The sequence below is a fragment of the Pan troglodytes genome, chromosome 8 (assembly GCF_028858775.2).
Source record: "Pan troglodytes isolate AG18354 chromosome 8, NHGRI_mPanTro3-v2.0_pri, whole genome shotgun sequence".
Classification (NCBI taxonomy): domain Eukaryota; kingdom Metazoa; phylum Chordata; class Mammalia; order Primates; family Hominidae; genus Pan; species Pan troglodytes.
The window spans coordinates 60514907-60541399 of NC_072406.2; the positions used below are offsets into that span (position 1 = coordinate 60514907).

The following is a 26493-nucleotide window of genomic DNA, read 5'->3' on the forward strand; positions in this document are numbered from 1 at the left end:
ATAGAGCATTGAGAGAAAAAATTAGAGTACGACATATGTTAATTCAAAAGAAGTTTTCAAATGTTTAGATTTATGGGATTGTATACATACATAAAAGTGCACATATAATATAAAGCTAATTTTAAATATATATGCATATACATATATATATGAATGCACAGAACAAAGAGAGAAGGATGAATATACCTAAATGTAACTGTGCTATCTCCAGGCGGCAGAATTATGAGGAAATGTTTACTTTTATAATCAGGGAGGGGGAGAAAACCTTTAACAAACCCTCATCCTAATGAGAGGCTCCCAATGTGCTCTGGGGATGATGACAAAGCACTGTCTAGTTTATCTCTCTGTACCACAGGCAGGCAACACCAGCATTAACAACCCCAACCAGTTTACCAAGGGAAACTGCAAAAGCAAGAGTGCTCCTTGAAACCGATAAAGATTACATGTAAATGGAATCAAATCTATTCAGTGCTTTCTGTGAATGGGGAAAAAAATGGTTTTCTGTATTTTTGCTTCTCAGCCTGGTAGTTTCTTTTACAATCATTTTTCATCATTCAACCAGGAAGCGAGGGACCCTGACAGTGAGCTCAGCACTCAAAGTCAGGGTCTGGGCAGAGGCCAGAAGGTAGCGTCCATCCTGCAGACATCTGCCGCAGGGTTGGGTCCTTGGCCTCTAGATTGGGTTCTGCAGTTCTGTGGCTCTGTGACCACTCATTATCAGATGGCTTTGAAGTCCCCACTGGTCCCTCATCAAGGGAATGCTTCATCCCCTTGACAGGGAACACGTGTGCAGCCCGGACTATGGAGTGCCCTGATCATGCTTCGCCAGTGCTTCTCAAATGAAACGCTTGCAGGCTACACTATGTTAGATACAGGGATAGTTCTGCAAAATGACCAGCTGAAAAGCAAAGGCCCAACCTCATGTTGGCTGTTCTGTTTTCAAGTACCCATCTCAATTAAGGGCAAGAAAACACAGATGGAATATTTCTACCTGACTTCTGTACAGAGAAATACACAAATCTCCTAGCTTCCTTTTAAAACTGCTCCCCCAATCAAATGGCCCAGCTTGTATCCCGTCCTGGGGAAGCTGCGAGTGTCCTCGCACTTATCCCCCAGCTGTATCTGCACAGGCAGAGTAGCCACTCTCTCCCTGGTCCCCACATCTTGACATAGAGTAGCTGGTATTGTTCTTGTTCCATTGAGTGTTTATTGAGTTGTGTGCCTGTGGGTAGACCGCAATCCTCCCCACAAGACGTGGGGCTTCCTGGGGACAAAGAGCATGTGCTTTTTGTCTCCATTTCCCAGTGCCTGGCCCACAGCAAGGGGAGATTGTGGAGTAGCAAAGACTATTCATCATTGTGTGTGCCCACACGGGGAGACTGCAGTGCCACTGTTTTTGCCCCGCTGGTGAAGAGACGGTGGGCCCAAGCTGCACTCCTGTGCACAGGCCACAGCAGCTGTGCTATGTTGAGGACTGCTGCCTGCAGGGCTGCAAACTTAGGGTCTTGTGACGGCTTTTCTCTGGCTCAAGCGCTGATCTTGTACTTCCGTTGTCCTATGTGTCAACTATAAGAAATGTGGTCTCCCTGCTTGGAGGAAAGTGTCTGGAATGCTGATCTAAGATTTGTCCGGGCACAGTGGCTCCCACCTGTAGTCCCAGCACTTTGGGAGGCCAAGGCAGGTGGATCACCTGAGGTCAGGAGTTCGAGACCAGCCTGGCCAACGTGGGAAAACCCTGTCTCTACTAAAATACAAAAATTAGCTGGGTATGGTGGCAGGCGCCTGTAATCCCAGAGCGAGACTCCTTCTCAAAAAAATAAATAAATAAAATAAAAAATAAGGAAAAGCCCTACCACACCCACCCCAGCTCACTAAATCCTACCCTCTTTGGGGTCATTTCCAATGCCAGCTGCTTCCAGAAACCTCTCCTTGCCCCTCCCTGCCTCCTAGAGTTCCACCCTTGCTCATGCCTCCTTGTGGGTCTGCACACACCTGGGTCCCTTGAGAAGGCTCTGGAGGGGATTGCTGGCTGCATTCCCTTGAAGACCAACACCTCTCTCCAGGTCAGGAAGGCCTTACCCTCAAGAACTCCAGCTCAGCATCCTCTCCCCACAGTGCAGAGCTGAGCCGGTGCATCTCTGAGACTTCGACCTGGACCCGTAGAGCGGTCATCCTCTCGATCAGACTCGCTGGGATGTAATCTTCAACGTGAAAGTATGGCTTACTCTCCACCTGCTGGAAGTAAGATGTAGAGGGGAAGGGCACAATCCAGACACTGGCCGGGGGACTCTGAGAGGAATGAAAACATTATCTGTAGTCACAATTCCAGGAGGGCGCCAGAGAAAGACACTTCCTCGAGGTGCCCACCTGGGATATTATTTTCTACTATATTAAAAACGGGCCCAAACCCTAGGACATGAACAGAAAAGAGAGAGTAAAGGAGCTGTTTTTGAGCCCCTTTTTATGCCAGGTAGTTCACAGAACACATAAGGCTCTTCTGATTCTCACAGGAATACTCTGAAGATGGCATTGTCATTGCCATTGCCAAGACAAGCAAGGAGAGAGGTCACTCAACAGGGCGAAGATCACACCACTTGGAAGTGACAGAAACAAGATGTGTTCACCCCAAACCCTCACACTTTCCACGATGCCACACCTTACCAAAAGGCATAGCAAAACCCTGGCCCTAAAACTCTATGTTGTTTTTTTTTAATTCATTTAGCATTTCTGTCTACATGGACTCCCAGAACATTGTCTCTTCTCACCAAGGAGGTCTTAGCTTTGGCATCATTGCTGCACATGAAGGTGTTCAAGGAGTAGCCCCCTGGAAAAGGGGAGACTGGATACCCCCAGCCCACCTTCATCAAGTCTGTTCTTTGGGAGACTGAGGCTGCATCCCCCCAGGAGAGGGTGGCAGGTGGAATCACTCACTGCTTGATGGTGAGTTCCCTGAACACAGACTCTGGGGCAGGTAAAAGTCTGCAGAAGTCCATGCAGGAGTGATCTTGAGGTCCACTATACAGAATGAGGAATGCAGGACCAGGCAGAGGGAGAAGCTGACCCTGCCTTTGTATTCCCAGATCAACATGTCCTGGTCTCAGGAAGCCTTTCCCAGCCTAACCCTGGGCAAGCCATTTCCCTCCAGTTGAGGGCAGTTACTCATGAGGAAGGCAGGTGGGAGCTGGGAGAATCTGGCCTCATTGGGGCTGGGGGTGAATGAGTTGGCCTGAGTGGGGTATCTGAAGGGAAGAGCACAGTGTCCACTACCGCCCACACTCCTGATGTAGCATGTCCCCATGTGGCCATGGACCAAGAATCCTCAGGTTGGTGCTGGCCCATGCTGGTTTTGAGCTCAGCTCCACCACAAACAGAGAGATATTGTTCAGCAGGCTAGTGCATAAAAAAGCATTTAGAATGCTCTTAGCATGGCCAAATTCCAGAACACTGGCAACACCATGCTGGTGAGGATGTGGAACAACAGGAACTCTCAGTCGTTGCTGGTGGGATTACAAAATGGTACAGCCATTTTAGAATACAGTTTGGTTGTTTTTCATAAAACTAAACATATGCTTACCATATGATCGAGCAATTTGCTCCTTGGTAATTACCAAAAGGAGTTGAGAACTTATGTCCACACAAAAACCTGCACACAGATGTTTATAACAGCCTTATTCATAATTGCCAAAACTTGGAAGCAAATGATGTCCCTCAGTGGGTGAATGGATAAATAAACTGTTACATCCAGACAATGAAATATTGTTCGGTGCTAAAAAAAAAAAAAAAATGAGCTGTCAAGCCTTGAAAAGACATGGAAGAGTCTGAAATGCATATTACTAGGTGAAAGAAGTAGGTCTGTAAAGGCTACTTACTGTATGATCATAACTATATGATATTCTGGAAAATGCAAAACTATGGAAGTATAAAAAGATCAGGGGTTTGGAGGCAGGGAGAAATAAATAAGTGGAGCACAGAGGATTTTTAGGGCCATGAAATTACTCTGTAAGATACTTGAAAGTTGGTTATACAAATTGAGTAATTCTTGTCATATCCAACTAAATCAGAGACCGGGAGCCAGGAAGAAAATGAACTCGGGGCACATAGCACCTGCTCCAAGAATTAAATTTTTCCATAAGCCCAACTACTGAAAGGACTTGCTGTAACCCTAAGACCAGTTTTACCTAGTAGCTGCCGAAAAGATCTGCTGGGACTCTAAGACTTGTTTTACCTCCCACTGTCACTTACCAATCAGTTTTCAGTTCCCAAAAGCTTCTCAAGTGCTTATGAGTTTTCTTTCAAAACTATAACATTTTTATTCCTAATAAAAATCCCAACCTTCTCTTTGTTCGTGAGACACACCAAAGACCACCCAGTCTGTGAGTATACCCCAAACTGCAATTCTTGCTTCCCAAATAAATTGTTTTAAATTTAGAGATTCATCTCCATATTCTATTTGACTTCAGCAATAGCATAATGGTGGATACATGTCTTTATACATTTGTCAAAACCCATAGAATGTACAACATCAAGAGTAAACCTCAGTGTAAACTATGAGCTCTCAGTGGTAATGGTGTGTCAATGTAGGTTCATTGATTGTAACAAATGTACATTCTGGTGCAGGATTTTTATGGTGTCTGTAGGAGAAGGCTGTGCATGTAGAGGGGCAAGGGATATATGAAAAATCCCTGTATTTTCAATTCAAATTTACTGTGAATCTAAAAATTCTCCAAACATTAAAGTCTATTAAAACTTTTTTTAAGTGTTTAGGATCTTTGATCCAGGATCCTTCTGGTAGGAATATATCCAAGAGAAAAGTCCATATGGGACTGAAAAAGCTCTGCGGTCAAGTACACTTATTTTTATGGCATTTATAAAACAGAAAAATCAGATGCAATTTAAATGATAATAATAGTAGTTATCACTTACATGGTGCTACTGGGTGAATACCCCACAATACAAGAATGAAGAAGTGAAGGAAGACTGGGAAGGCACGGCAGGCTGCCACTCCAGAGGATCACTAGGAAGGCCACCGGAGGACATGTACCATTGAGTGAGAAAGAATGCAAATTGAATGTGGTGAAGTTCACAACTGTGTAAAAACCCCCGCATGTGATCAAGGCAGGGAGAGAATGCACCCAGAGGAAAGTTATTCTGCTGTGATGATGTGATTAAGGAGATTTATTTTTATACTAAATTGTCTTTGTCTCCCTTTTTAAAATGCAAATGTAATCATGTTGCTTCCCTGCTTAAAATTCTTCAGGGGCTCCCAATCTTTCACAACAGTGGTTTCCAAATTATTTTTTTTCAGCACCAGAACCATTTATCAAACAAAACATAAGCCCCTTAGGAGGCCACACTAAGTCTTCCCAGATATAACAGGTGGCCCCCACCCAGCTTCACAGCCACCGAGGCTCAGGCAGCGGACAGGCCAGACTTCTCCTCTTGCCCATTCAGTGACACAGAGAGGGGCTCTCCTCTCTGAGGCCTCACTCAATGACCTTTGAAGTGTCCATTGCAGCACCTGGCATATAGCAAAGCAATGTGAAGTGAGCCCTGGTTGCGCTCTTTCTAGCTTACCTAACCTCACAGAGTCACAACTTTCTCAATGGCAAATGTAAATAGCACCGGCTTTTCCGGGTTGATTTAAGAATTCAATGGTGCCAAGCCCAGAGCAGGCCTCCCATAAATTAAGACTGACTAAGTGGTTGTATAAATGAATGGGTTTGTGTAAAGCTGTTGGCCTTTACATACGTGAGAAAGGAAAAAGGTCTGCCTTTGGGGGCCACATGGGGGCAGCAGAGAGCACCTCAGAAATGTCCTCAGGGCACTAGACAGGTTAAGGCTTGGCAGGATCTGGGGATGGGGAAGCAGAAGGAGAATGAGATGACACTAAGCCAGAAGCAGGGTGAGATCAGTCAGAAACTGGATGGGCACAGGAAAGCACCATAATGGAGTGTTGGTGCTGGTCCATTTTATGTGTCAACTTGACTGGGCCATGGGGTGCCCAGATATTTGGTCAAATATTCTGGGTGTGACTGTGAGGGTGTTTTTGGACATGACTGACACTTAAATCCATAGACTGAGTAAAGCAGATGTCCCTCCCTAAAGTGAGTGTACCTCATTCAATCTGTTGAAGGACTGAATTAAACAAAAAGACTGACCCTCCTGTAGAGAAGCAGCTCCTCTCTGCCTGACTCTCTTCATGCCAGTTCTTCTCTTGCCTTTGGATTCAGGCTTGGACTGGAACTGCACCATTGGCCCTCCCGCGTTTACAGCCTGCTAACTACACAGCTTGAGGCTTCTCAGCCTACATAACCACATGAGCCAATGCCTTCTAATACATCTCTAGATAGACAGACAGAAAGACATATAGATGACAGATAGATAATAGACAGATACATACGCAGATGATAGATACATAGATGATGGATAGATAGATAGATGATAAATAGATAGATATCTTATCAGTTCTGTTTCTCTAGAGAACCTAGACTATTATAGGCTCATAGAGACAGGTCTGGGCCCCTGGAACCCTGAGGCAAGAGACTCTGCTGGACTGACTCCAGGTCTGAGTAACAGACTATTACTCAAACTCCCACTTGCCTCCAGTGGATCTGGCCTGCTGTCCTCAACAACTCTAAGTGCTAGAGTTAAACTCAGGTTTGACATCCTGTATCTGAATCTACAGACTGAAGGTTAGCAGTTGTGTCATTTTATATCAGAGCACTATAATGCTGGAGGAGGTAGAAGGAAAGCTTGCAAGCAGAAGTTGTCACATGCTAGATACCACACATGAATTGCCATCTTTCACCCTTACAGCAGTTTTGCAAGAGATTGATGATTATTTTCCATTTTGCAGATGAAAAAGCCAAGGCTCAGAGAGAAAACATGCCAAGGCCATATAGCTACTGAACCAGAGGCCACAGCAAGAATGTCAACTGATTCACTGGGACACTCCTGGCTTAGAGCACCCTCCTCCCAGGACTCCCCAATGTAGCACCACCCGAAGCTGGCCTAGGCATGAAAAGGGCCCCAGGCCTGGGTACTGAGGGCAGGAAGGAGTTCAAGGGTAAGCAGTGACAGGGATTGTCAAAAGGGCAGGGAGGAGGTTAAGGGGGCCAGGCCAGCTCTGAGACACTGCCTCCCTGGGGCAGTGTCAGGGGCAGAAAGTGAAGTTCCAGTATCCATGGACCAGGGTAGTCCCAGGAGAGGGGACAGACGGGAATTGAACTACAGTCCCCTGACAAGCCAGCTGCTGATGTTCTGATGGATTACTGTTATCTGTAGTGTCTTCCAGTCCGGGAGTTTCAACTCCATTCATTCACAGCTCTTGAACAAACTCCCTGCGCTTCAAGTACTGCTTTGGTGCTGGAGAAATGGCTACACCAAACAGACAAAAACACCCCTACCCTCAGGTGTTTTCTATGCTAATGACCAATAAAATGAATTCATCATCCCACATGATGACAAATGCTGTGAACAAAAACCCAGCAGGGTGAGGGAATACACGGGGACTTTGAAGACCCCAGGACACAGCAGCGCCTTCTGAAGCTGTACCGGGAGGAAAGCAAGACAATGTTGGGAGAGTCTGAGAAGTGTTTTCAAACCGCAGTCTGTAACCAATTGGTGAGCTATGAATCAATTTAGGGGCCCATAATCAGCATTTTTAAAACGAATGAGAATATAATAGGAGATATCAATGTGCATTGCATATAGAAAGGATGCTCCTTATTTCCTGAGGTTTTTGCTTCAGTTCTGTTCTATATACATGTGTACGTGTTGGGTTTTAATGTCCATTTATCCATGGGACATGGCAAAAAAAATTTTACAACCCACTGTTCTCACTGTTTTAACTGTTGGGCTTGTCCTTGCTCTTTAATCCAGTTCCAGAACCAAGGCAGGCAAGTTATAACCAAGGTCACTCACAGCCCTCCCTCTCTATCCCACATACCCTGTGAGGAATAAGACACAGAACTCTGCGAAGGTGTCCACACCCAGGGGTGGCTACTGTTCCTCCTTCTCAGACTCAGGGTGTACTAATCTACTAGGGTTGCCATAACAAATACTAACTAGGGGGCTTAAACAATAGAAGTTCATTTTCTCATAGTTCTGGGGACTGGAAGTCCAAGACCAAGGCTTCTGCAGGTTTGGTTTCTCCCAAGGACTCTCTCCTTGGCTTGCAGAAAGCCCCCTTCTCCCTGTGTCCTCACATGGCCTTTCCTCTGTACTTGTGCCTCCATGGTGTTTCTTTGTGTGTCCAAATTTCTTCTTCTTATAAGGGCACCAGTCAGATTGGATTAGGGCCCACCCTAACAGCCTCATCTCAAATTAATCACCTTTTTAAAGGCCCTAACTCCAAATACTGTTAATTAGGGGTTCTACATATGAATTTGGGGGCTCAAGACTCAGCCTATAACATAAGGCCAGACCCCGATGACGTAGCAGACTAGAACTTTAGGTAAACATGGCTCCTTTATTCACCAATGATGTAGCATCTCTGACCACTAAGTGCCCACTGGTGGTGGACATGTATTTCTGGCCACATGTGACTATTCACCTTCTTTTTGAAGGAGGAAATGGGAAACCATCCTTCCTCCCTCTCAGTCTATGCACTTGGCAGTGTGAGCTCTATCCCTGCCTCCTAGGGTGACCATGGGGTTAGACTCAAGTCTAACCAATCAAAGCATAACACCTCCCTACACAATGATTGGCTTCAGGTGGGCACATGACTCTATCAGCACCAATGGGAAAGAAGCCCAGGATTTCCATGCCATTTCCAAGGGAGAGACTCTCTCTCTTGCACAGGGCTGGAACCTGGAAAGTGGAATTGGAAAGCCATGAAAGGCAAATGTGACAGAGGAGAGCACAGCTCAGAGACACAAGAAGCCCAAGTCCTACTGACATCATGTGAGTTCCTATCACCCAGGCTCCAAAGTAAGAGTGATTGGGCTGGAAGCTTGTCACAGGGATGCTGGGAGGCTGAGAAAGAACCAGAACCCTTCAATTTTGCAAGACAATAAATGACATGTTTTATTCAAGCCAGCCTGAGCTTGATTTTCTATCACTTCTAATCAACAGAATGCTGTCCAATCAGCTGTGCTGGCCAAAGGTATGGGAGGATGCGAAAAAGTATCCAGAGGGTCCACTTGTGGGGCCAGGAACTCTAGGGGGTTGGTACTGACCTTGAAAGGTATATAAGGTTGAGACGGATGTGCAGACATTATGGGAAAGGGCATTCAAAGGCTCAGTAACATGCCAGTTCTTAGGATCTCAAGGATTTAAAGGTCCTTTTGAAGATTTCTGGGGCAGAAGGGTGGAGTGCGTGTGGTTAACATTTCTTTCTTTCTTTTTTTTTTTTTTTTAGCAGTGAATTCCTCCTTCATGCAGTCCTCTTGAAGAAGACCATCTCTTCTCCAAGCTAAGCATTCCCCAGTGGCACCCAGCTTTTGTCACATGACAGTGGTGAGTGCTCTCCAAGGTAAAGCCCAGCATGCTGGCTGGGAGGTCACCAGGGAAGAGATTGGTGGAAACTTCCCCTCCCTTGCTCCTTCCTCTCTGCTCCTACTGATACACCCAGAGATGGACTCCACATTCAGATGTCATGTCACACTGCTGGGTCACACTGCTCGGTCTCTGTTGAGGTCCGTTCCCAAGCCTTTCCCTTCATCCAGAACATGCGCAAGAGATGAGGGAAATGCTTCATAAACCCCAACAGCAAAATTACACTGCTGTCATAACAGCTCAAGTGGTTGGTTTCTCCTTCCTGCCTTGTGTCCCCATTTTAAATCATAATTAGGTAGGTAAATACATTAGCATAATCCTTCCCTATTAATAGGCATCTGAAAATTAAATAACAAGTTACTAACACTATTAACTCCCTGAGGATTGTAACAGAGGACTATCATTGGCAGTTAAATCAAAGAAACTTGCATATGATTCTGCTGCAGGGGCAAGGGCTTGGCCAAGATTAGGATTGCCATTTGAGAAGAGTGTATCCCAGAAAAATCAGTATTGGCCTTGGAGTAACACGTCTGGGCTCAAATTTAGACTTTACAATGTACTACCCACATGAACCTCAGATCACTCTTCTAGAAAATTGAGTGATAATATCAACTCTATGATATTATCACACCAACTTACAATGTTGCTGCAAGAGCTAAGTGAGTTAACATAAATCGACAATGTCTGGGTAAATGCCAGGTACATAGTGATCTTTTAATAAAGGTTGGCTATTACTATTCAAAGCAAGACTAACCAAAAAGAACAAATCTGGAGACATTACATTACCTGACTTCAAACTACACTATAAGGCCATAGTCACCAGAACAGCATGGTACTGGTATAAAAATAGGCATATAGACCAATGGAACAAAATAGAAATCCCAGAAATAAAGCCAAATACTTACAATCAATTGATTTTTGACAAAGCAAACAAAAACATAAAGAGGGGAAAGGACACCCTATTCAACAAATGGTGCTGGGATAATTGGCTAGCCACACACAGAAGAATGAAACTGGATCCTCATCTCTCACCTTATACAAAAATCAACTCAAGATGGATCAAAGACTTAAATCTAAAACCTGAAAACATAAAAATTTGAGAAGATAACACCAGAAAAACCCTTCTGGATATTGGCTTAGACAAAGACTTCATGACCAAGAATCCAAAAGCAAATGTAACAAAAACAAAGATAAATAGATGGGTCTTAATTAAACTAAAAAGCTTCTGCACAGCAAAAGAAGCAATCAGCAGAGTAAAAACACAACCCACAGAATAGGAGAAAATCTTTGCAATCTATACATCCAACAAAGGACTAATATCCAGAACCTATAAAGAACTCAAACAAATCAGCAAGAAAAAAGCAAACGATTTAATCAGAAAGTAGACTAAGGACATGAATAGACAATTCTCAAAAGAAGATATACAAATGGTCAACAAACATATGAAAAAATGCTCCACATCACTAATGATCAAGGAAATGCAAATCAAAACCACAATGTGGTACCACCTCACTCCTGCAAGAACGGCCATAACCAAAAAATCAAAAAATGATAGATGTTGGCATGGATGTGGTAAAAAGGGAACACTTTTATACTGCTGGTGGGAATGTAAGCTAGTACAACCACTATGGAAAGCAGTGTGGAGAGTCCTTAAAGAACTAAAAGTAGAACTACCATTTGAACTAGCAATCCCACTACTGAGTATCTACCCAGAGGAAAAGAAGTCATTATACATAAAAGTTACTTGCACACGCATGTTTATAGCAGCACAATTCCCAATTGCAAAAATATGGAACCAGCCCAAATACCCATCAATCAATGAGTGGTATATGTATATATATACCACAATTTCTTTATCCATTCATTCCATAAAAAGGAATGACATAATGGCATTCACAGCAGCTTAGGTGGAATTAGAGACCATTATTCTAAGTGAAGTAACTCAGGAATGGGAAACCAAACATCATATGTTCTCACTCATAAGTGGGAGCTAAGCTATGAGAATGTGAAAACATAAGAATGATACAATGGACTTTGGGGACTTGGGGAAAGGGTTGGGAGGATGAGGGATAAAAGACTACATGTTGGGTGCAGTGTACACTGCTCAGGTGATGAATGCACCAAAATTTCAGTAATCAACACTAAAAAACTTATTCATGTAACCAAACACCACCTGTTCTCCAAAAGCCTATTGAAATAAAATGAATAAATTAATATAAATAAATTTTAAAAATAAAGGTTGGCTATTACTATTGATGATGGTGATTATGATAGGAATTCAATAAATTAGTAAATTACTGTCTTTAGGAGGTACCTATTGGACTAGAACTAGACTAGAACTATATTCCTGAGTATAAACTGGATTTATTCATCTTTGTGCCTCCCAGAGCCTAGCAAAGAGTGCTCAGTGAATGCTTTCTGGATGAATAGGTGGATGGGTGTGTGGGTGGATGGGTGTGTGGGTGGCTGGGTGGGTAGATGGATGGATAGGTAGATGGATGGGTGGATGCATGGGTAGATGGGTGGGTGAGTGGATGGATGGATGGATGGGAGGATAGATCAATGGATAGATGAATAGGTGGGTGGGTGGGTGGATGGATGGATGGTTGGATGGATGGATGGATGGATGGATGGATGGATGGATGGATGGATGGATAGATGGATGGATATATGAATAGGTAGGTGGGTGGATGGATGGATGGATGGAATGATAGACAGGTGAACAGGTAGATGAGTGGATGGATGAATCAATGAATAGGTGGATGGATGGATGGATGGATGGATGGATGGATAAATGTAGTTTACTCCAATCTAGCTGGTAGATGCTAACAATACTCAAAGCAGAGTCTCCACATTACTAACACATGCCCTCATCCTGTAACTGTTTTTCCAGTGACCCCACACAAAGGCCCCTGGTGTTCACCCCTACCTCCTTAGGGTAATTGCCAAACTCAGCCTGCAAGGCAAGGACCCCCAGCTGCAGCAGTATCTCTTCATTGCAGTACAGTCTCTCCTCCAGGATATCTTTCCGAAGCTGCAGGTAAAACTGGTGCCTTGTCAGGCTGTGCCTGGAAAAGAAGTAGCAATAAAAAGGGCTGGGTTGCTAAGGGAAAGGGAGAATGTTAGCACCAGTGGGTTTTCTCAGTGTGGGAAGTTGGAAAAGTAGGGAAGACGAGATGCAACTCAATAGAATTCAGAGGCAATGCCAGCAAGACAAGTGTGGTCTCCTGCATTTATACCATGCCTCCTGCCCCTCGTTTAGGGCCACTCTATGCCAGTCACTTCATACAAACTTACAGAGGTGTTTCTTGCTCTGGTTTGAGTGAGGAAGCTAATAACCAGTTCGGTGGTGTTTCTAATAAACAAAGAAATAAAGAAGCAGTGATCAAACTGCAAACCCATGTCTCTGTCCTCCAACCCTCATGACTGGGCTGCTGAGTTGTGTGTTGGGGGTGAGGGGGCATTTTGGGGTCACAGACAGAGAATTTTGACCTTGAGTGGAGTATGTCTGAAACAAAAGGGCATATTCTCATTCTGACCAGGGCCTGCATAAAAAAACTGATTTTCCTCCTTTGTTCTATCTTGATCAGAATCCAATCAACAGAAAACCAACCACAATAGCTATTGTTATTTGTATGTAATTTACAGTTTGCAAAGCACTTGTCGATCCATTACCTCTCCATCAGCCTGGACATACATAAATCCCTTAAGGAACAAATGAACAGGTTTGCAGCACTCACTGGAGCAGCCCATAGTGGCTGACAAAGAACTTTATCCTCAGGAAGAGTGTGAAGGTATTCATGGAGGTCTTCAGAGGCTGCTCTCTCCAGCCTTCAGGAGCTATTTTGCACAATCTGGTTTCACTGTCCAGGAAAAAGAACTCTTTGCCTGAAATGGAAATAGAGCATGTGTGGAAGGAGAAGCAGTAGGGATTGCACCATCTCTCAGACTCATAGCCCTAAGCCCTACCGAGAGTGTCACACACGAGCTGGGTGAGTGCAGGAGTGGGAGGTAAGTCTTTGCGTACCTGGTAGCGAGGAACCTTTGTTGGGGTCGTGAGGTGTCAAGAAGGAGCAGACAAAGAGGAGAGGGTCAAATAAGGAAAACTCAACACCAAGAGGAGAAAATACCGTTAGTTATCTTATCTTACAAGATGTCGCTTAATATCTGCCTTCAGCTATCATCTCATGGGTATAAAATGGAAAACCAAGGAAAGGAGTTTGACTAAGTTTGTGCAATGTGCCAGAACCCTCCACCTCAGCTGTACCAACCCCCTCCTCCCCAGCCATGGAATCCTACAGTCCAAATATGTGTGTCCTCCCAAATCCATATGTTGAAACCCTAACACCCAATCTGATGGCATTAGGAAGTGGGGTGTTTAGGAGGTAACTATGTTTAGATGAGATCATGAGTGTGGGGCCCCCATGATGGGATCAGCATCCTTATAAGAGGAGGAAGACACCAGAGCTTCCTCTCTCAGCCATGTGAGGACACTGTGAAAAGGAGAACTCTGAAAGCCAGAAAGAGGACCCCACCAGGAATGGAAATCAGCTGGAACCCTGTTCTTGGACTTTCCAACCTCCAGAGCTGTGAGAAAGAAGGGTCTATTTTTGAGCCATCCCCTCTGTGGTATTTTGTTAGAGCAGCCTCAGCTGCCTAAGGCATGGTGTAAGTGGAGTCAATTTGCCCTTTGACCCAAGTGGTTCCAGATTGAAAATTCCACCAACCCAAGCTCAGGACTTCAAATCCTGGCAAGTGTGTCCTCCAGTACCCCTGGGAGGGAGACTGAATCAGCCCCAGCCACTGAAGGCCCCTCCCCCACCCCTCTGCTCTCTTCACAGCAAAGCTCAACCCCTCCAGTGCCCTCGGCCACTCCTGGGGACTGCTGCAGGTCTGCCCCTGCCCTGTTCTACCACACACTCAAAGTGGCTCCTCCTTCTCAGTGCTCCACCCTTTCAGCCCAAAGCATTCTCTAGCAGCTTGCCTGGGCACAGGAGTCCTGCCCAGTTTTGGAAGGCAGAACTTTTAAACTGGTGACCAACCTCTTCTCCCAATGCCTATGCATGCTGGGGTGGGGAGGGGGTGTCCAGGATTTAAACAGCTGTCACCACACCACACTCAGACCTCCATCCCCTCTGCCACCTGCCTCTGCCCTTACTGCTGAATCTGATGCCCCACACTGGACTCACCCTTCCCTTAGGATGAATTCTCCCCAAGAGATAGGCAGTTCCCCACCAAAGGTTGGTTGGTAAACCCTCCCAAGTTGGTCTATATCCAAACCCTAGAGGTAGTCACCTTTGAGTGATTTCCCCAGGATGACCCTAGCTAGGCAGGTGTAGAATTGTCCATGTGGGAGGGGCTCAGGATGGCCACCTGATTGGGAGAAGGCAGGTAGGAGATAAGTGGATTTGTGAGTGCAGGTGCACTCACAATGCAAGCACATTGGATTAGATTGCATTTTATGGATCAATAACAACACAATTCCTAAAGACACCTGCATTCACAGTTTATGAAAGGTCAAACAAATATCAATTGATCACATCAAAGCATATAACAGTTGTTCTTATTTGTGAGAGAGATCTTTAGAAGGTCTGATGAGAACTATGGGGATAAGAACATGCTCTCACCAGCCCTGCTTGGTACAAAGAATAATCATACAAGTTCGTGAGCTTTTCCTACTGGAAATGGGAAAATAGAGGAACACTGAGATATGACGCCTAAGCCAGATGGGCTGGGAGGGAGAGGATTTCGCCAGAAGGCCAGTGTGATCCCAGCTCAGCCTCCACACAGTGGTTAAAGAAATCCAGCTGTGGCAGCATGGTATTTATAGTAATGATGTGAAAGTTATCAATACCAAAATGAGGTCATTTATGTCTAACCCTGATAAAGTGCAGCCAAAAGGCCATGAGGGAGGGGCACTCATGCATATGCCTATACCGAAAAATACCACAGGAAATGTTTTCCATTCTACAGCTTGCTACATGAGTCACACAAGGATAGCCAGCAGCACAAGGACAGCCAGCCGCACAAGGACAGTTAGCCACTCACACAAGAACACTTGCCTGACACTCTGTCTCCACTGATGAACTGATGTCAACTCCTGCAATAAGCCCCTAGAAAAAAATCATCTTTTTGTCTCAAAACAACTCACATGTACTTCTCTCTTTTGTCTTTAAAAGCTTCCCCTTCCCCCAGCCTCCTGGGATGCACCTGTAGTCCTCTAGAACATGCATATCCCGGATTGCAATCTCCCGCTAATTCCTGAATAAACTCTGTCTTTGGAAAGCCTGTCTCTCTTTGTTGTTATTTTAGGTTGGCAAAACCTGGTGTTAGAGATGTGGGATCCAAAAATGACAAGCATTTTCCCATACCAGTGACCGCAGAACACGTGCAATGCCCACTGGAGCCCATTGTGCTCTCTGCTTCCAGGAATCATCTTTCTGCTGGTGCTAAGTTCTGTCTTGGATTTGAGCACCCTCATTTTGGCTTGCTTTGACTTGATTCGAGATCTGGATTTATAGGTCTGAAGGACATGGTCCTTCTTCTGAGTATTCTTTTGGTTTCACTTTTGTAGGGGATTTGGCATCCTTTCTGATGTGTACTCTTTTGGTGTTGGTTGTTTGTGTACAGAATTTAAATCGGCATCACATAGACTTTCCAAACATAATTCACCCCATGAATTTTTAAGCTTATGGACAAATTATACCAAAGATAATTTAGAGCTCCAATGGCCAGATGGAGATCATTTGAACTGCCCAAGCTTGTTTTTTCCTTAGAATTAAAATTAGAAGACTGCAGCTATAAGGTCAGTTTGAATGGGGCACATATTTCAATTGGCATCTTGAGGCTTCAAAACGCATTCAGGACTCAAAAATGCCTTAATGCAAATATCTCAAAGCTAGCTGAGACTCATTTGTCTCCAGAACCTTCCCTCCCCTATCTACAATTCCTCCTCCTCTTTGTCTTCCTCTAGCCGAACTCCTCTTTTTTCCAAACTGCTCAGCTACTAACCTAATTCTTCTCTCCATGACCACGAAGTCATTTTTTAATATGTGAATCTTCTAGGGAAGTTCTAGATGGGTGGAATAAAGAAGTTAAAATATGCCATTTGGGCCTATCAGCTATTTAAGTTAAAGGCACTTTTAAGCGCACTTTTCAGAGCAGGTGCAAATTGGCCACTTTGACCTTTGTGTTATTTCTTAAAGAAGATGAAATTCCCATGTGATAGTCATCCTCCCTCTCCTGGAAGGAAAGGCAACATCCTTATCTTCAAGGACAAGAAGTTTAGACACAGAATACCATACAGACATTGTTGGAATAACTCTGATCTTTTAAGCCTCCTCATAATTTAGTCCCATTTTCACAATTAACTGTTTTTTGTCCAACCCAGTAACTAATTTGGTGGAGTCTTCATCTTCTTATGGGGGCTCCCATGCCACATAAAACATTTATTATGCTTTTCTCCTGTTGATCTTTCTTATGTTAGTTTATTTCTCAGACACAGCTGGAGCCTGTGAGGATAAAGGATAGAAGTGGAAGTTTTCCGTCCTTACAGTTTCTGGCAATGAGGATGGGACCCTAAGAGGCTGGACACCCCACTCACTCCAGCCTATGGATGAGATGCTGAGAGGCCTGACAAAAGCCTGCAAAAGGTGGGGGGATTCTTTCCAAAGCCAGCTTTCCCAAATATCTATGGATAGTGCCTAGCTAAGAGAAGAAGGTAAAAATTTTTTCTTGTCCCTTCTTTTCTAAATTTGAATTGGCAGGAGAAAAACATTTGTAAGGATGTTCTCTGAATTGTGACTCTTGTGAATTTGGTTCTAGGTTCTAACAGAAATCGCTCTTTTTTTTGTTTTTTAATCTCTGTCTTCTGTGTGATTTACCACAAGGATAAAAGTTACAATAAGACTCTCCTTTCATCTTGTTTTATGTCTCAAGAGCTCTGTAGCCAGTGAGGATATCTTCTCTGGTCTCCACCAGCTGGGTGGTGGAGACTGTCAGGTTTGCATCACATGGCAAGCCAGCTGGCTAGGAGTCTGAAACATGAAGCATCTCCTTGTCCCAGAGTGCCAGCTCCCAGGGGAATTTGTCTCAATTGTTTCAACCTCCACTACCTTGTTAACAAGTAAGGTCTTTGTTTTTCGTCTTTGGGAGAGATGTTGGATCTCGAGGGGGGTACTGCATTTTTCACGCTCTTTTTGTGGAAGCCTCTCGTATCCATGGTTAAGACATAAAGGCTTATTGGCTTTGAGTCACAATTGAAGTGGTTATACCTTTGGATATTTGGACTTTTGTATCTAAAAGTATTTTTAGAGAGCCCTCATCGTGAACAACTGTCCTATTGGTACATGCGAGAAGATTTGGCTTGAAGGAAGAAAATAAACACTTTTATAAATTAACTGTTTTCTCAGAAAAACAGAACTAACCTAAATGTTTTTTGAGTTCAGGTGATCTGGTATAATTTTTGGTAAATATAGAAGCTAGTTTAAGTTTTTTGGTTCAATTAAAATAGTCATGTTTGGAGACTTGTCAACATTAAACATAATACAGACATACGACTTCTTCTCTCTGGATTTATCAAGCAAAAGCGTATGTATGTTTAAGATGGTAAAATTGTAAATGTAGCCTAAGAATAAAACATACAGTAAAAATAAATTGCTTGATGTGCGACAAATGTGACAATGAAAAAAGAGAGTTAAAAAAAGCCATATGTTTTAACTTTTAGGTTCTTTGCTTCTGTGGTATTTTTTAATACTTGCCTGATTTACTAACAATAAAAATAACGTAAGATAATGACTACATTTGTTTCATGTCTTATGGAGTTTTCATAAACAATTCAAACATAATTGTTAAAACAAAGTGAATTAATAAATGTAAATATAAATGAAATAGAGTATAAGTAAGCTTTTCAACAATGATTATGTTTTATAAGATATATCTACTTAAAATGGTTTATAAAACCTTTTTGGTTACTTAAAACATTACAGTTATAGTAAGTTAAATGAAATGATGAATATTCATTTAATAGACCACTTCCAAATAAGATATTATGCTGAAATATTAGTTGTTGAACATAAGTTTAAGCTTATATACTTTTGTCTCCTCATTGTAGAGGAACAAAAGATATTTGGGTCTGTTAATTAAAATGCTCTATTCTACACTGAAAAAATGTGCTATGAGGAAGCATATATTTCTAGGTTATAAAATAATGTTTTCACAAATTTGTAAAAGGCAGTTTATGATTGCTTACTTTCTAGTTTTCTGGTTTTCACTAGAAATTAAAGTTACCAAGAGATTTTAAATTCCAATTACTAAATGTAATTCTGTACACAAAGTGTACAAAAATGTAAGATATGTTTGGGTGAGAAAAGTTAAAAGGAAGATATGAGAATGTGTTTTTATTTGTTGTTGTTTAAAAAAGTAATTTTCTCTAGTTGGAGGCTAGTTGAGGATTGCTTCAAAACAAATAAATAAAGAAAAAAGTGATATCAATAAAACTGAATAAGAACATTATAAATGGTTTGAGAAAATTGCAAAAGGTTTATGGAAGATGAATATTATGAAAGAAATTTTTTGTGATCAAGATAATTAAAATTAGAAGAAAAGTATTTATTTATGTTTTTCTAAAATTGAGCCTTAATATCAATAGCATACTTGTGCAAAACTATTATTTTGTCTTCTCTGTTAATAAAATACAGTTATATTGCAGTATTAGCCTCTACTGTTAATATTAATATGTTTTTCCTTAACTTTTTAGTAATTGGCCTAGAAAACAAAAATTTTGTGTTTCATCAGAATAGTTTCTTGTGCTCTGTGCTGTATTTTATTAGCTCTTTTATTACTTAAAAAAGTGATCTTCTCAATATTCAAAGAGCTAAGTTTTGACCATTATGTATTTGTCTTTTGAAGAATTTTAATTATCACTCTGGTTAAATGAATGACAATTATTTTACAGTGACCAGTGATTCTACTTTGATCAAGGGTTTTAAACCTTTTGACAGTTTTGACAGCTTCCCAAAATCAAATTCTAAATTGAGTCTTTTTGACCTTGAATTTACTTTGGGTCTTTCCAGCTGGGTCCTTGGAAGCAACAAAGGATATGTCCCTCACCTTGTAAAAGAGGTGTTAAACTAATTGGGTTTATTCAATATGTTAAAATGCATGGGAAACATTATCCAATAATAAGTGGTGCCAAATCTTTAAGTTATATTTATAAATATAGTTTTGATATAAATGTTCCTAAAATTGTACAAAATTGTTAGAATTCCGATATGTCTTAGTATAATATTTGGTTATTATGTTAAAATGATATATGCCATAGAAACAATGAAATTTATCTGTAAATTGCTGGTTATAATAAACTCTCTTCAGATTTTTAACCATGGCCATTCTAAGTCCTTATCATCCATGGAATGTTATGGTGTTGGTACTTTTCTAAACGCATTTGCAATCAGCTACAGTCCAAAAATTGCTTTTTATTCAAGGAGGTTCACAGAAAGGATGGAAAGAATTCTGACAAGTTACAGGTTTCTGATAACTTCAAGATCAAACCATTGGACTAAGGAAAAATGTCCAGGACACTAAAGAAGAAACAGAGTTTGTGAAACTGCTAACAAAGATCAAGCAGAACAAGAATTAATTACATGAGGCTGAATGAACGGATGAAAAAGAATAATGGGTTTTTATAATTTTTACTTGAAATTTCACTGGTTCTTTAAATGTTTTGTTTTCTAGATTTAAGGAAACTTTTTCCTTGTATGTTATCTATAGTTTACAACAATATAATAAAGTATACTCTTGTGAACAAAATTAAAATATTTGCTTTTTCTCCCTTCCTGATCCAACCAGAATTCTAAAACTATCCATAAGCATTCTTATTTTTATGATAATATAGTTATTTATATAAGTTCAATAAAATATGCTCTCTTTATAACAGGATACAATACTTAAAATTGGTTATATTACTAAGGCTTTGACTTGGATGTCATATTTGAAAATGCACATAAAGTTACTTCAGCCAAACTGAGGTTTGTCTTGATTTGGCCTCCTAGCCTTGAGAGACTTTTAAAAGTCAGGCTGAGATTCTTATCAAAAGTTCTAGCAGAACAAGCTTCAAAGGAGCCTACGTGGTCAACCACTATTCTTGATGCACTTATGCATTAAGGCCAAACTTGATGAGGCTAAACTTACTTAGTAAACAAATTTGTCTTATTGTGATTATCTTTAGTAAAAATGGGGGTAACTGTAGAAAAGAAATTATGCTTCTAAAGGAAGGTGAAAATTGTATTACACCTGTTATCTGACTGTAGCCCTGTTCATTGCTTTTGTGTGTTTCTAATCTACCTGTAGACTGAATTGGACCCTGAATTCTTCTTGCTTCCTTCAGTATCTGAAGAACAAAGAACAAGAACTTCTCTGTTCCTAAAGCCCTATAAACTGAAGCTGAACAACAACTCAATGTAAAATTCTAGGAACAAGTCTCCTGCCTGATGTGCAGGCTACATAGAGAGTTCACCAAAATGCCCAACGCTGGTCTAGTGCTTCGAAATGACAACCAACACCTATGAAACAGAACAATGAACTCCAGACAGACTTAGCCTCAGAGCCACTCCTTCCAAACCTCCATGTTGCTTAAATGAAGCTGAAAGACGTTTTTACATCAACTCCTACTTGCTGGTCATTTCCCTTCAATGTGAGAGTAGAACAACCAGGAAAGGTCCATCCCAGCACCGAGGAACAATCAAAACCTAACCACAGGATGATCCAGCAGTGATGCTTTCAGAGCAATAACTTGATCGAAAGGGAGAAATGTAAACATTATCAATACCAAAATAAGTCACTTATATTTAACCCTACTAAAATGGAGCTGGGAGGCCATAAGGGAGGGTCACTCATGCTCTATGCCTATAATGAAAAATACCATAGAAACTTTTTCCAAACCACAGCTTGCTACATGAGTCACACAAGGACAGCCAGCAGCACAAGGACAGCTCGCCACTCACACAAGAACACTTGCCTGACACTGTTTTCACTAATGAACTGGTGTCAACTCCTGAAATAAGCCCTTGGAACCAATCACCTTTTTGTTTCAAAACAACTCACATGTACTTCTCTCTTTGTCTATAAAGGCTTGCCCTTGCCCAACCTCCTTAGATGCATCTATAGTTCACTATGGCATGTGGATCCTAGATTGCAATCTCCTGCTAATTCCCAAATACACTCATTTTTTGGAGAGCCTGTCTCTCTCCACTGTCATTTTAGGTCGACAGCAGAAATAAAGAGTCTCTAATAGAACGTCAGAGAGGGAAGAGAGTATAGAAACCCTTTTTCTTGGATATTTAGAATGGAATCTTAATTAGCTCCTAGGGTCAGGGTACTAAGTCCCCACTAGTCCTGCATCATTAGATGGAAATGCTTTTAACATTTGCTTGTTTGTCTAACTTCAGTGCCCTGAGATCGATCAACCAGATCCAGCAAGCCACAGAAACCCACATCTTACACTCATTATTTCCTGACAACCTTCTGCACTTGCTTGATGCTTTATCCATGAGTACTTGAAGCCCTCGTCATGCTGACTAATGTCTAGGCATACAAAGGGAGGCACCCAAGTCTCAAACAGTTTTCCCAGAAGAAACAGAGCTCAGGTACCCAGATACCCGAGTTACCAGAGGCACCAGGCCAGCTGTGAGCTGCCCAAGAGATGCTTACTTTTCATATACGCCAAGCCAAAGTAGGTGAGTTCCTCAAGGTTGGCAAAGGATGTCACGGCATTGAAGACAGCTCCCACTGTTGATTCAACATCACATTTTACCTCCAGGTGCTGCCCGTTCAGCAGGACCACACAGAGGTCCCTGAGAGCCAAATAGGATTTCCCTTTTTTGGTCTGAAAACAACAATAGTATCAATTATACTACAATTATAAGTCATTGAGCCTTTAGTGTGCGCTGGTTACTGTACTAAGCACTTTACACACATTGTCTCATTTAATTGACAACTCTAAAAGATAAGTATATTTACAATTCCTATGCAGCAGATGAGAAACTAAGGCTCAGAAATGGTAAGAGTCTTGCCTAGGGTTTGCACAGTTTGTAAGGCAGGAACTGGACTCAAATCTGAGCCTTCTGCCAGGCTCAGCAGGGGCCAGGAAAGCTGGGAGGCCTGTCTGACTGATGTCTTTCCCATGCGGAAATCCCAGCTGCCCCTTGGGCTCTGCTTCCTAAGAGGGTCACCCAGGGCCCTCATCAATGAATTATATGGCCCTGGATCAATCTGTCGATCTGACATTGTCTCCCCAGGTCCCAGCACAGCACAGGTTAATTAATTCTAAACTTCAGAGAGAATTTGGGTGGGTGCAGATCCAATGAAGAGACAGAGCTGGAGCAAGGGGATTACCTAGACTCTAGAAATGGGTCGGCAGAGCCAAAGAGCCTCCAGAGTCTGCCTTCTGCCTCTTCATCTCCCACCACAGCCCCACCCAGACCACTGTTGCCTTGGTTCAGCCTCCTGGATAGTTCATCACCAGGCAGCCGCCTGGGCCATTCTGCCTGTGTCTTTGCACATATGATACCCACTGCCCCTAGGGCTCTTCCACTCCCTCCCCACGTGGCAAACTCTTATGGATCTGTCAGGTCAGGCTCTGGAGCCCTTGTCTGTGGCTCTTCCTGAGTAACCCCATGTCCCAAAGCCCAGCCTGGACCTCCCCCAGGAAGTTCTCTCTAGAAGGCAGTCATGGACAGACACTAGCATATGTGGCCTTAGTGCCATCGAGACCATGCCTGTGGTCATACCCTGACACTCCTGGCACCCAGGGGCAGCCTATGCACTCCAGGGGCCAGAGCAGATCTGAGGACCCTGTGGGAGGGGGTTTCACACATGCTGCTGGGCAGGGCTGATCACACAGGCATACTCCACGCCACCTTGGTTCCTACACTTGCTGCACACCTGAGTCACCTGAGAGGTGAGGGGACCACTCCCAAGTTGGTTCTGTCAGTCTGGCACAAGGCCTAGGAAATCAATATCTAGTAAAGCTTCCCAAGGTGATTTTGCGAGAGCCAGGAAGGCTGGGAGGCAGGTCTGACCCGCTTCTTTCCCTTGCAGAAATCCCAGCTGCTTCCTGAGAGGGCTGCCCAGGCCCTCAGTGATGAATCGTATGCCCATGATGGGCCCCTGCTTGGGTCCAATGCTCTGAAGCTGCCCTCTGGACACTCTTAATAGTTGTGTTTGGAGTGTGTGTTTTCTGAGTGAAGTCCCCAGGACAATGAGCGAGGATACAAAGCTTTGACTTTCAGCAGTCCTGCCTCCCCTCCTCCTTGGAGGGTTCTGGCTGCCAACTCCTCTGCTCTCTGAATCCCCATGCCTTGCCCAGCCTCCCCTGCCCCTTCATCCTCCCCACACAGTGACCTCTGCTGCCCTCCACTGAGGGCAGCCATTGCTCTCACTGCCCCCTAGTGATGCCTTCCTCAGGGGCTGGTGGAGGAAAGGTCCCAAGCAGGCACATGCACCCAAGGCATGTCAGAGCAACCATGACAGTGGCTGTCCCCACCCTGGGCCAGGAGCACCAAAGCTCTTTCCCTGGGCAATTCAGCAGGGACAAGCCTCTCACCCACCCAGCTCCCAAGCCAGGTACCAAACGCATCTCCATGCAAAGGGTGTAACCCCTTGGGGGACCACTGATTGTCTGGGCTGAGACAGCAGAGTCATGGGAAGGGAGCTTGGGCTTTTTCACCCTGCTTGGGGCATGGTGCATGGATCCAGCAACTGGTGTGGCAAAGTCACAGGGCAGGGTCCCAGGTACCTGCAAGGGTCTCTGTCCACCTTGTGAATATCCCTATGCCCAAGAGAATGTGACATTAAACAGCAAATAAAAAATAAAAACACCATGACATGATGAGACAGAGAAAGCACATATAGAGAAAAAAGAAAACGTTTTATATTTTAGTTCCTATGGTGGCTGCTTTTGAACACAGGGTGCTGCCTCTTCATGTTTCAGTGAGCCTAGTTGCCAGTGTTTCCCACGGGACAGCCATGCTGTAAGGGGAATCTGTTTTGTTCCCAACTCCCACAGGGAAGCAGAAGGAAAGGGTGTGTGTACCAAGAACTCCACTTGGAGGGAGAGATAGGGAGCTACACTGACTGAGAACCCTGGGGACAGGAAAGGAGGGGCTAAAGCAACAGGGGCAAATGCTCCAGCCCAAGCCAGACAGAGTGACACAGGAAACCCTGGGAATGGGACCTCCTGTTTCCCAGGTAAGGGACAGAGGTCCAAAAAGTATTTTACTGAGGGAGCCCTCAGTCACCCTCATACCCTTCTTGCATCTTCCTAGAGGCAAGTGTCCAAGGTCCCCTCTGAGGATTATAACTAGGCTCCTAGACCTGGTGTGTAGGTCAAGATGCTCGCCCCGGACAGAACTGGGACAATAGCACTGTTCCCATCGCCTGGAGTCTTGGTACCTAAGCATTGCACAAGCATCCCTGCAGAGCGGGGGAAGCTGGCCCCCATCACAGCAGGTCTGGCCCATCTACCCGGTGGGTAGAGGAGTCTCCAGTCACCTAAGCCATGTGACCACAGGGATGTCAGGAAGGGGTCCCTGGGTGAATTGTCCCTTCTTCCCCTCAGCTGAGGGCAGGTGGCTTGAAGGGGATGGGCAGAGGTGGGACTGGGCTGAGGAGGCCATGGCCCTCTGACTTGCAAGCCCCATACAGGAAGTGTCCTCAGAAGGTTGTAGACCCCCAGAGTGAGCCACCCTGACACCCCAGCCCCTCACACACCAGCCTCCTTAGCTTTAGCATTTTCATGCTTTGGGTAACTCAATCTTGCATACCTGGGGTGTAAAAGTTATCATCCCACTTCATATTTTTTGTGCCCATGCAGGTGGACCAGGCACACAGTGGGTGCCCGTCAGTGTGTGCTGCATGAATTGATGCAGGTGGTCATTGCATAGGAATTGGAGGCCCCGGTCAGGCAGGCATCCCACTTGCACTGACCAGTTTGCTTCAACACTTTCAGGACTCAGGTGTAGAGGAAATGATGTCAGTGCACTGCAACAGGCATCCCCTTGACAGGGGGGTGCATGGAAGCTGGGATTCAATGGGATTTTGCTGGAGTGAGCCAGAGGTGGGCTCATTGGTGCTCTTCAGGGCAGGAAGGACAAGTGGAGGGCGATGCAGGAGCCTGGGAGGGGAGAGCCTCTAGCCATGCCCCACTCAAGCCCTGCCTCCCGGAGGCCCTGAGCAGAGGCCCAGAAAGCCAAGTTGACAATGTGTGCGCTTCCAGCCCTGGGGGTTGGGGAGATGGGAAAGGCTCACATCCAAATACTCAACATTGACTGAGAAGCTCTCGGCCCCAACTGGGCCCTGGACAACAGAGATATGGGCCTGAACATGGACAGATATGTTCTGGGGAGCTCAGGGTGAGACCAGCCACACATGGGGCTCTGCAGGGGACGTGCTCAGGCTCTGGGGCAGGGAAGGGACAGCCCACACAGCATTTGCCCTTCCTGAAAAGCCCACAAGGCTCACTCCTTGTCTTCACCCAGTCTTTGTTCACAAGATGCCTCCCCAGAGCCACTTTCCTATCTAAAAGAGCATACTCTCCCTCCTACCACCTGCCATGCTCCATCCTCCTCCCTTCTTCGTTGTTGGTTTTTTTTTTTTTTTTTTTTGCACAAATCACTACCTGGCATTCTTTTATATTTATGTCTTTGTCAGTCTTTGCCGCCTCCTTCTAGAATGTAATCTCCACATGAAAAGGACTTTGTTTCATTCACAGCATAGATGGGGGCCTAGAATAGTGCCTGGCACCTGGTAGATGTTTCACAGCATTCCCTAGCTGAGGCTGGGAGGGCCAGCAGGACTCAGCTGGAAGTCACGTGGGGCCCCTTTAACAGGCTGAAGGGAAAACAGCAGCAGTGGGAGGCAGTGATGGTTCTGGCAGAGGTCTGGGGGAAACTGAATGCCACTGGGGTGTTCCCATGTGAGACCCCATTCAGACACAAT

At 44.0% G+C, this 26493-nt stretch overlaps 1 protein-coding gene across 6 annotated transcripts in view; it reads right to left on the reverse strand.

Annotated features, from left to right (window-relative positions):
- Window positions 1-26493, reverse strand: part of FRMPD2 (FERM and PDZ domain containing 2) — a 118041-nt gene that overhangs the window by 53123 nt on the left and 38425 nt on the right. For 3 of the 6 annotated variants that reach the window (XM_016918205.3, XM_001135868.6, XM_016918206.3), the window contains 4 exons: window positions 22207-22381; window positions 13239-13386; window positions 12428-12566; window positions 2080-2235 (listed from right to left, as the gene is read on the reverse strand). In XM_016918205.3, the coding sequence (XP_016773694.2) occupies window positions 2080-2235; window positions 12428-12566; window positions 13239-13386; window positions 22207-22381 (618 nt within the window). The remainder of the gene's footprint in view (window positions 1-2079; window positions 2236-12427; window positions 12567-13238; window positions 13387-22206; window positions 22382-26493) is intronic. The other 3 variants (XM_016918207.3, XM_009440339.4, XM_009440340.4) reach the window with 1 other exon arrangement.